This window comes from Argentina silus, assembly GCF_951799395.1.
Source record: "Argentina silus genome assembly, chromosome: 19".
NCBI classification, from domain to species: domain Eukaryota; kingdom Metazoa; phylum Chordata; class Actinopteri; order Argentiniformes; family Argentinidae; genus Argentina; species Argentina silus.
Genome location: NC_139673.1, coordinates 8,249,624 through 8,259,623, shown reverse-complemented (window position 1 = coordinate 8,259,623; position 10,000 = coordinate 8,249,624). Strand labels below are relative to the sequence as shown.

The following is a 10,000-nucleotide window of genomic DNA, read 5'->3' as shown; positions in this document are numbered from 1 at the left end:
GTTCTATAGCTCACTAATCTCCTCCCCCGCTCTACTGTATGTACAGTAATGGACTTGTCTTCACAATGACCCGGTGTTTACTTCAGACTAAATGTCCACATCCATCATTGTGATTGTATGTGCTGAGAACGAGGAATAACACACTCATATCCCGGTTACACACACACACATCTTTAGGATGTTCTCAGATGCCAGACCTAACAAAGTGTAGCTGGTCGTGTTTCAACATACTTTTTAATACATGTTTAAGATCCTAGGTTGGGAAAGTTATGTACAGTTACTCAAGCAGAGCTGAAGGTTAGAGATATAACCTCAATTTAAGTCAGACACTGATTTACAGCGTATAATATGCTATATCTTTAGGCACACCCTCAGCATACTGCACTGAACACCATGTGACCTAACAAAGGGTAGTATTACCGAACGTTGGTCTGAACATGTCCTGACAGAGGAATGCATACCTCAACCCCTCATCTCAGCTCACATCTTATCTGTCTTACCCCCCTCATGAATGTCACTCTGGTGTCACTGTGCTGTTCCACCCTGATGACCTCATTCGCTGTAAGCGTTGTGTTTTGTGTTGCTGTGTAACTGAGTGGGTGTCCGATAGCTGGGTTTATCAAGGCGCAATGTTGTGGAATGTTCCGATAGAAATGTATGACGTAGAACAGAAATATGGCACTGTACATCTCTGATATGTCTAGGATTAGGAATCGTGTCAACTCTAGTCAATACATTTCTACATCTGCAACCTTCAATACCTCAATACTTCAATACAACCTTCCTGAACTGTTCTTGGGCTGTTCTCTCCTGTCGTAGAGTCGGAGATCAGACCCGGGAGGCTGCTGACCTGGTGTCAGAAACAGACGGAGGGCTACCAGAACGTGGGCGTGGCCGACCTGACGACCTCCTGGCAGAGCGGCTTGGCCTTCTGTGCCCTCATACACAGGTTCAGGCCGATCCTCATGTATGTAAGACAGACACGCACATAAACACACACACGCGTACGCCCTCGCGCGCGCGCACACACACACACACACACTCTCACACACACACACACACACATACACAAGCATAGACAGCGTCCTCATTTTATTGGACACACACACACACACACACACACACACACACATACACACACACACACACACACACACACATACACACACACACACACACGCACGCACACGCACACACATACAAACACACAGACGCTCAACATCCTCGTAAACCACAGCGTAGACCCATTTTATGTAGCGCACTCTAAATGACCTCCCTTCTCCTTCAATCAGTCACACGGGAACTTCTTCATTTCTCACATTTGTTCTGCACAAAGCACCTACAGTACTTGAACAGACGACGTCCTCATAAACTTCCCTAACAGTCTGTTGCGTGGTGATGAGGTTCCTCATTTAACCTGCCTTGTACTAGACACGGGTGATTGTGAAACACCATAGAGTACACCCACCTTGTAATCATGCTATCCCTCTAAAGGAAGAGACATCTGTAATGGGTGTGTAAGGTATGCCAGGTCTGAGGATAAGCCATTCATGTCAATGTAATATATGTCCTGGTGCAGCTATCTACACAAGTCCCTGCCTTCCTCTCACAGAGACTCTTTGTGTGAGAGTCAATATGAGGGTTTACTTGTGAATGACACTTGACCTCTCTCTAAAGTTGTATTCCTGATGCCAGGAAACCCACTTTCTCTCTTTTTCTCTCTCACTCCTAGTTTCTGTGTCTGTCTGTCTCTCTCTCTCTCTATCTCTCTCTCCCTCTCTCTCTCTTTCCCTCCCTCTCTCTCTCTCTCTCTCCTGATGCCAGGAAACCCATTCTCTTTCTCTCTCTCTCTCTCTCAGTCTCTGTGTGCATCTCTCTCGCCCTCTCTCTGTCTCTGTCTGTCTCTCTCTCTCTCTCTCTCTCTCTCTCTCTCTCTCTCTCCCTATCTCTCTCTCTCTCCATCTCTGTTACTGACAGGTGTGATAAAACAGAGCACACAGACACACACACACTTGTTCAACACAACCTTTTTCTAGAGCAACCCTCAGGTATGCAGAGGAGAGGAGTGTTTGGACAGCATAACCACATATTATATTTCCCACTCCTTATCGAGGGCAGTTTGTTATTTCTGGCCAGGAACTGTTTCAGAACATCGACGTTGATGACTGCTTATGTGCCTGGTTACTGCTTGTTTTCCTCACAACATTACAAAAATATTGGCTGGTTTTCCTTTTTCTCAGGCCCTGTCTCGTAGCCCTAACCCCTGTCTGTTCTCTACAACAGAGATTTTGATTCTCTTAATGAGGAGGACGGGGCTAACAACCTCCAGCTGGCCTTTGACATCGCCGAGAAAGAGTTTGGGATCCGGCCGTTTACCAGTGGGAAGGAGATGGCTGCTGGACAGGAGCCAGACAAGACTAGCATGACCGCCTACCTCTCCAAGTTCTACGAGCTGTTCCGCGGCTCTCCCCTACCCGCCTCAGGTAGACACACACACACACGCATGCGCGCACACACACACGCACATGCACGCACATACACACACACGCATGCGCGCGCATACACATACACGCACGCATGCGCGCACACACACTCACACACACATACACACACACACACACACACACACACACACACACACACACACACACACACACACAGAAAACACCATATCCTTGTCGCTCTTGTCCCTACCACACCACAGTGTGACCTGTTCTCTATTAAAGCCTCAACCTCTCACTGTATTAGGTTTCACCAGCCATGGGCCATTTCTTCTACATATGGAACTGTTCCTCAATGAGTTTTCTCCTCCTTTGTCTCTGGGCTGACCCCCAGGTATGTCTCTTCTAAGGACATACCTTAGAGGGTGGTATGAGATTTCATCTGGTCTCCTGTGAAGAGAGGCCTGTGTTACACAACCCTATCAGTCATGTAGTCTGGTATGAGAGGAATGCACATCTGCCCCAGCAGCCCAGGACAGCTTACCTTGCTGCAGATAGTGGCCTCTGTGATACGTGAGGAGACCCCACTATCTCCACAGCCAGGGTCGTCTCAGAGGAGGACGACGACATCATTTCCTCCAGCTCTGCATCCTGCCTGGCTGGGAGACGTCACATATGGCTATCCCCCCCCCCCCCCCCCTCTTGCTGGTGGAGGTAGAAATCAGAGGACGGGCTCATTGTAATGCATGGAACAGAATGAGGAATGGTATCGTTCCATGCATTACAATGAGCCCGTCCTCCGATTTCTACCTCCTCCCCTGATCCACAGCTAAGCTGGTTGATTGAATGATGATTATTTTGCTGCAGATCTTGACATTTGTATGATCTGCACCGAAGTCTTTCCAGTGTAAGTTTCCAGGAAAGAGCTCTTTTATTTATTAGTGGGCATTTCTCAACAAAAACAGATGCTTGAGTCTGGCCCTGTCTGGGTCATAATATAAGGTTTCGTTCTTTTCAATGTTAGCATAAAAACACATTGGCCATCGCTTTTTATATGCCATTTATGGCTGAGCAGTGTGGAAATTCTCAAGCCTTTTTGAACGCGGTTGTGTGTTTTATTGCAGATTCTAGAGGGGGCGATGAAAACAATGAGGACTATCCTTCGAAGGCGGTGAGGAGTATGAACAAAGCTCTGAACTTTGCTCTGCCAAGAAAACGTGTACCGAAGGTAATTATTTCTCCAAGTGCCCATCTGCTACGATAGTGACTAAACTAGAGACATTTTCACGTTGTATCTTTTTGTGTTTGAGAGTCTTATGTATTAATGTGTATGGCACTGCGATATTTCTCCCAGGATGACAAGAAACTAGAGGACACTGACCCCACCTACAAAAGGAGACGAAAGATCTGCAGTTATCTGGAAGAGGTTTGTTACCAGTCAACAGAACTTGAATACTTCACATTTCAAATGGACCTTTTTTCACCTCTGGTAAACACTCATCTCCTCTCACTCGTTCCTCCCGACAGGCAACCAACTTCTCCGGTCAGAGTGCGTCCCCCTCCTGTGAGGGAGAGGAGAAGGAGCCCAAAGAGAACAAGGTGCGCTTCATGGCCACCAAGTTTGAGGAGATCAACCCCAGCTGCACCCTCCGGAGACAGGTAAGAACCACCGGGATGCGTCCCCTCCATCTGTCCCCTCACCTGGTCTCAGACAGTGTTGTGTGTATCCTTGTACCTGGGATGTGGGAAACATAAGGTATGTTACTGTATCGACTGGCCATGAAATGAACCATGAGTGCTTTTTTCTGGTACTTTCCTTTCATCAGCACAATAACACAAAAAATGTACCTATTAGAAGACCGTGCGAGACTTCCTATTTCCCCTTTCTTCCTTCTTTCCTGTTTTCCTGTCTTCCTACTAATTCTTTTCCTTGGCCTTTCTCTGGGACTGATTATCCCTCGTGTCAGTCTCAGAGTGAGTCTGGTGCTGGGCGTGGGAGGGCCCCTCGGCCGCGTTCTCTGGACATGACTGAGACCCCACGTTTCATCAACCTCAGGCAGCAGACCCCACCCACCCTGCCCCCCAAGAGACAGGTAGAGGCCTGGAGCAGATGTGGTCAACATAACACACACACACACATGCACACACACACACAGGTACACACGTACATGCGCACACGCACACGCACACGCACACACACACACACACACACACACACACACACACACACACACACACACACAACACACACACACACACACACATATACACGCGCACACACACACACACACACACACACTCAGTTATGAACATACACACTCACAAATACACTCACTCACAATACAGTCATCACTTACCTGGAGTGAGAGTGTTTAATGGTCCCTGTAGGTTTCAAATGAAAAGTAAACCCCCAGTGAAGTATATTCACACTATAAAGCAAAACACTGGGCGTAAATCACATCCTTATATTCTCCAGCTGTTAAACTAATGGAGAGCCTGTTTGCTGCTCAGCCAAGAGTTGACTGTAAGCCATGGCACTGCACTGCTCAAATTCGCTGCTGTGTGTTTCCAGGTTCAGTCTGACAGTCTGACAACCTGTGTCAACTATGCAGCCGAGCTCTGCGTTCGGCTCCCGCCCCAGCCCCCACCTAAGCCCAAACTCCAGTCCCAGCCCCAGCCCCAACCCCCACCCCATCCTTGGCTACGGTCCCGGCCACCACCCCAGCCCCAGCCCCAGCCCCAGCCCCAACCCCATCCCCAGCTCCGGCTCCGGTCTCGGCCACCACCCCAGCTCCAGCTCCAGCCCCAGCCCCAGCCCCAACCCCATCCCCAGCTCCGGCTACGACCCCGGCCCCAGCCCCCACCACCACCCCAATCCAATCTCCAGTCCCCACCCAGCCCAAAGCTGACTCCCAGGAGCCCCAGACAGGCTGAGGAGACACGTCTCCAGCCCCAGCCAGAGGGCCCAGAGAGGCCAGACTGCCCTGGCTACTCTCCCTCCTGCCACTCAGCAGTCCTGGCCATGTCTAGAATGCTCCAACGTCTTCAGGAGGTGGATAATATGATCACCCAGGTGAACAACTGTCCCCCTCTCCTTTCCTCTCTTTTTTCTTCTCTCTCTCTCTTTCTCTATCTGCTTATTTTCTTTTATTCTGTCCTTTCTCTCTATCTGCAAAGAGTGTTGTCCTTTTTTTTTTAAATGCCTCTCATGATCGTGGAAGATATTCCAGGAGAAAAAAGCCAGAAAATGAATGTCTATGTAATTACCCTGATTATATATTTAACGTCGAATCTGACATTGTTGTGTGATGGAGTCAACCCCTAATCGTCCTCACAGACCACAATGGCAAGAGCAGGCCCACAGACCTGGCACAGACTTAGACAGAGGCAACTCATTGGTTCATCTTACCGTCACGGAAGAGGACTGCCAAGACTTGGCCCTGGTCATGGCCCTCTCTCCTCCTCCCAATTCCCAGAGAGGGTCTTAGGCTTAACCAATGGGCTATCCCTGTGGCTCAGACTACCCAATGGGGTGCACCTGTGGTTCAGACTAAGCATATGGCCTGTCCCTGTTCTTGGCCAGACCTGTGTGTCTGTCTTAGTCTAGTGCTCCAGGAGCATAACACGTTTGAGTCCAGTCGTCGTTGCTGGGGTGTGAAATGAATGTAATAAAAGCATAAAGCCCAGGCTTCACACAGCGACCCCATTGTTCTGCCAGACAAAGGACACAGGGCTGTCTAGCTTCTTCAGTGGGAAGGTAGAACAAATACCCACTCATCTCGTCTGAACATTACAACCCTGATTTGGTGGTTAATAATCAGCCTAATTATGTTGACATTCAGACCTGTTCCTTTCGACAGTGGGTGTGTGGTGTTGTGTAAAAGGGCGAGTTTTGTCTCGTCCTTATGCCTATTCTTTGTCTCCTTGCTACATGGGATCCTGCAGAAGAAAGCTCAGACCCAAAAAGCTAGAGAGTTTCACAATAAGAGTGTAAAGGACAAAGCTGTTCATCTGAGAGCACTGTTCTCAGGGGACGTGACCCCTACACCCCAGGTGACTATCTGAACCTTCAAATCTGGCCGCTCCGCCCCCCCCTCCTGCCTGCATCACCAGCCCCTCACAGTGTGTGTGTGTGTGTGTGTGTGTGTGTGTGTATGCGTGTGTGTGTGCGTGTGTGTGCGTGCGTGTGCGTGCGCATGCGTGCGTGTGCGTGCGTGCATGTGTTTGCATGTTGCATGCGCTGTCATGTTTGTCACCGTGGCTGCTAAACTTCGTTCATTTCCCCCTCTGTACAGTCTGATGTTATTCACCCTCCATCATTCCAAGAACCATGAAATGGTCTCATAAAGTACATATTGCAGTTACAGTCCAGTGTACGCCAGGACTTGCTTTAAAAAAATACATGTGGGTTATTAAACCGTTATTTAGGCAGGGTGCCCCACTGAGACCAAGGTCTCTTTTTCAGGGGAGTTCTGCTGACAACATGAACATGAATCAAAAGTACATTTAAAATTGCAAACAATTCCAACAACAATATCATATAATCAATTAAAACCCATACATTCCCCGGAGGACAGATCATTTATCAAGGTCTTAAATTGACCGATAGTAAGGTAATGGTAAGGTAATGTTTTTCACAAGCGTGGATCTGTAACTAACAGAACGCAGGCGATTTCAGGTTATTGTTAAGACATGGTGTTCAGTGTGCTTTTTAATCACCTTCTTTATTTTAACACAGTGAGTCATTCAAATGCCAGTGTACGTCATGGCTTTCAACAAGGCTTTTTAACAATGTTACGCCCTCTGAAAACATATCAGGCAATTTGTTGTGTATAAGCAGGAATCATTAAATTCAATGGTTTCTCCTTGTTCCATTACGTGGTTCTATATATTCCCAGTGAGACAAGCCTGTAGAAAAGAGCTCAGGCCGAAAGGTAGGCTATTCTCTCAGGTCTCTCTTTAATTGTGTGTGTGTGTGTGTGTATGTGGGTGTGTGTGTGTGCGAGCATGTGTGTGTGGTGTGTGTGCGTGCGTGCTTGTGTGTGTCTGTGTCTGTGTGTGTGTGTGTGTCTGTGTGTGTGTCTCTCTGTGTGTGTGTGTGTGTGTGTGTGTGTGTGTGTGTGTGTGTGTGTGTGTGTGTGTGACAGCGCTGTTAATTCACTTACTGCTCAGAGACTCAGAGGGCCTCAGTGCAGACACTCTGCTGAAAGGCAGAATGGGTTTTCTCCAGCCTACACTGGGAGAATGTTGTGTATTGCACTTGCACAACATACATCAAATGAACACCGGAGTAAAGTTAACAAAAGTCTTTACTGGATTTTTCTATGAGCATGTTACATTACATTCGTTACTCTGCCGAAGGTCAACTGCTCTAGCTTACTGTATCAATGCGCCGCTCAGTACTACCTGAAAGGTACATGCGCATAACATAAAAGTAGTCCCATCAACTTTAACTATGAACATAACATTTCCTCCTTTGCAGCATTGATGTCCATCTCGTATAACAGAAAAATCATATCCATATCTATCTAATGGAAAACTCATAACCCGTTACTGGTAATTAACCCATAGTTACTACATAGGTCTTACACTACTCTATATCACACATTAGTGCTGAACACTTTAAACACTAACACACACATTAACATTAAACATGAAACAATGACAATGCATAGCTCTTTTTTTTGGTTTGTTTTGTTTTTACACTTCCAGTCTTTGAGGAGGACGGTGAGCTCTTTCAGGATAGCGTCTCTCTTGAGGCTCAGGGTCCTGAACAGGAACCTCGGGGACATCCATACTAGCAGGTGTGGGGTTGTCATTATCAGGAGGAGTCTCTGAAACTGGGAACATGAATTCATCAGAGTCCTCATGAACAGGAGTGTCATCCTCTGTGTTGTCGCATTGTGTCGCATGATGAGTTGTTGCATCTAGCAGTTGATCGACATGACGTCGCCAGATGACATCACGTCCAATCCTCACTGTGTATGTAAGAGGCCCTGTCTTTGACAGGATCTCACCACGCTGCCATTTCTGTTTTGACTGTCGGTAATCCCTTGCCAACACTTGTTGTCCAATTACAAAGTTTCTGACATGACGTGGTGCAGCTTTGATGGACTGTTTCTGCGTCACATCTCTGCGAAGGTCAGGTTTAAGCAGATCTAGACGTGACCTCAGCCGCCTTCCCATGAACAGTAAAGCGGGAGCTTGACCAGTTGTAGCATGGTCAGTATTTCTGTACGCATGTAGGAACTTTGCCATCTTCTCTGGCAGTGGCATCTGAGCATTGCCCATTGTTTTCATTGACTGCTTAAACGACTGGACAAAGCGCTCAGCAAGCCCGTTTGTGGCAGGATGGTAAGGTACAGCAGTTGTATGCTTGATTCCATTTTTCCGGATGAATGATTGGAACTCTTCTGATGTAAATTGACTACCATTGTCACTGATGAGTCGCTCAGGCAATCCTGCTCTTGCGAAGAGTGTGCGAAGCACTTCAACTGTTTTCGTGGATGTGGCATTTTTCACTATGAAAACTTCTGGCCACTTTGAATACGCGTCAACAACAACAAGAAACATTCTGTCTAGAAATGGCCCTGCATAGTCTACGTGGATCCTTTGCCATGGAGCAGTTGGCCACTCCCAGCTGTGGACAGGGGCAAGTGGAGGTTGCTTTTGTATCAGTTGACACCCAGAGCATGTCTTGGCTAAGTCCTCAATCTGGTGGTCAATGCCCGGCCACCATATGTAGCTCCTGGCAAGGCTCTTCATCTTTACAACACCCATGTGTCCCTCATGAAGGTCTTCAAGGACTCTGGAGCGCAGCTTGGGTGGCACTATGACTCTGGTGCCCCACATGATGCACCCGTGACACACGGATAGCTGTTCACGTCGACTGAAGTATTCAGGTAAGCCCACTGTGTTTTTGGCAGGCCACCCCTTTACCGTAAGCTCAAGGACCTTAGCCATAGTTGGATCTCTGCCGGTCTCTTGTTTGATCTGTGCGCTGTTGACAGGTAAGTTCTCCATGTGGGTCAAATGAAACATCTCTGCTGGATCTGAAGATGTATTGTCCTCTGTTTCACATGGCAATCGTGAGAGTCCATCAGCATTTCCATGCTGTGTCGTTCCCTTGTACTCAATCACATAGTCATGTCCACCTAAAAACAATGCCCATCTTTGTAAGCGCGCTGCTGTCATTACCGGGATAGATTTTCTTGGGTTAAAAATGGCCACTAGGGGTTGGTGGTCTGTTATCAATGTGAAGCGTTTCCCATACAAATATTGGTTGAATTTCTTCACCCCCCAAACAAGGCTCAATCCCTCTCTATCTATTTGTGCATAATTCTTTTCTGCAGCACTTAAGGACCTAGAGGCGAAGGCTATAGGACGTTCGGAGCCGTCTGGCATTTTGTGGGAGAGAACAGCACCGATGCCATATGGCGATGCATCGCACGCCAAGCGAAGCGGTAAGTCCGGGTTGTAGTGAGTCAAGACTTTCTCTGACGTTATCAGTTCCTTTGCAGTCTTGAATGCCAAGTCACAGTGTGTAGTCCATTTCCAGG

At 47.7% G+C, this 10,000-nt stretch overlaps 1 protein-coding gene across 1 annotated transcript in view; it reads left to right on the top strand.

Annotated features, from left to right (window-relative positions):
* Nucleotides 1-10,000, top strand: part of mical2a (microtubule associated monooxygenase, calponin and LIM domain containing 2a) — a 44,426-nt gene that overhangs the window by 25,345 nt on the left and 9,081 nt on the right. Inside the window, exons 12-17 of the mRNA XM_083690927.1 lie at nt 820-967; nt 2,284-2,483; nt 3,566-3,669; nt 3,796-3,867; nt 3,969-4,100; nt 6,387-6,494. Coding sequence (XP_083547053.1) covers nt 820-967; nt 2,284-2,483; nt 3,566-3,669; nt 3,796-3,867; nt 3,969-4,100; nt 6,387-6,494 — 764 coding nt within the window. The remainder of the gene's footprint in view (nt 1-819; nt 968-2,283; nt 2,484-3,565; nt 3,670-3,795; nt 3,868-3,968; nt 4,101-6,386; nt 6,495-10,000) is intronic.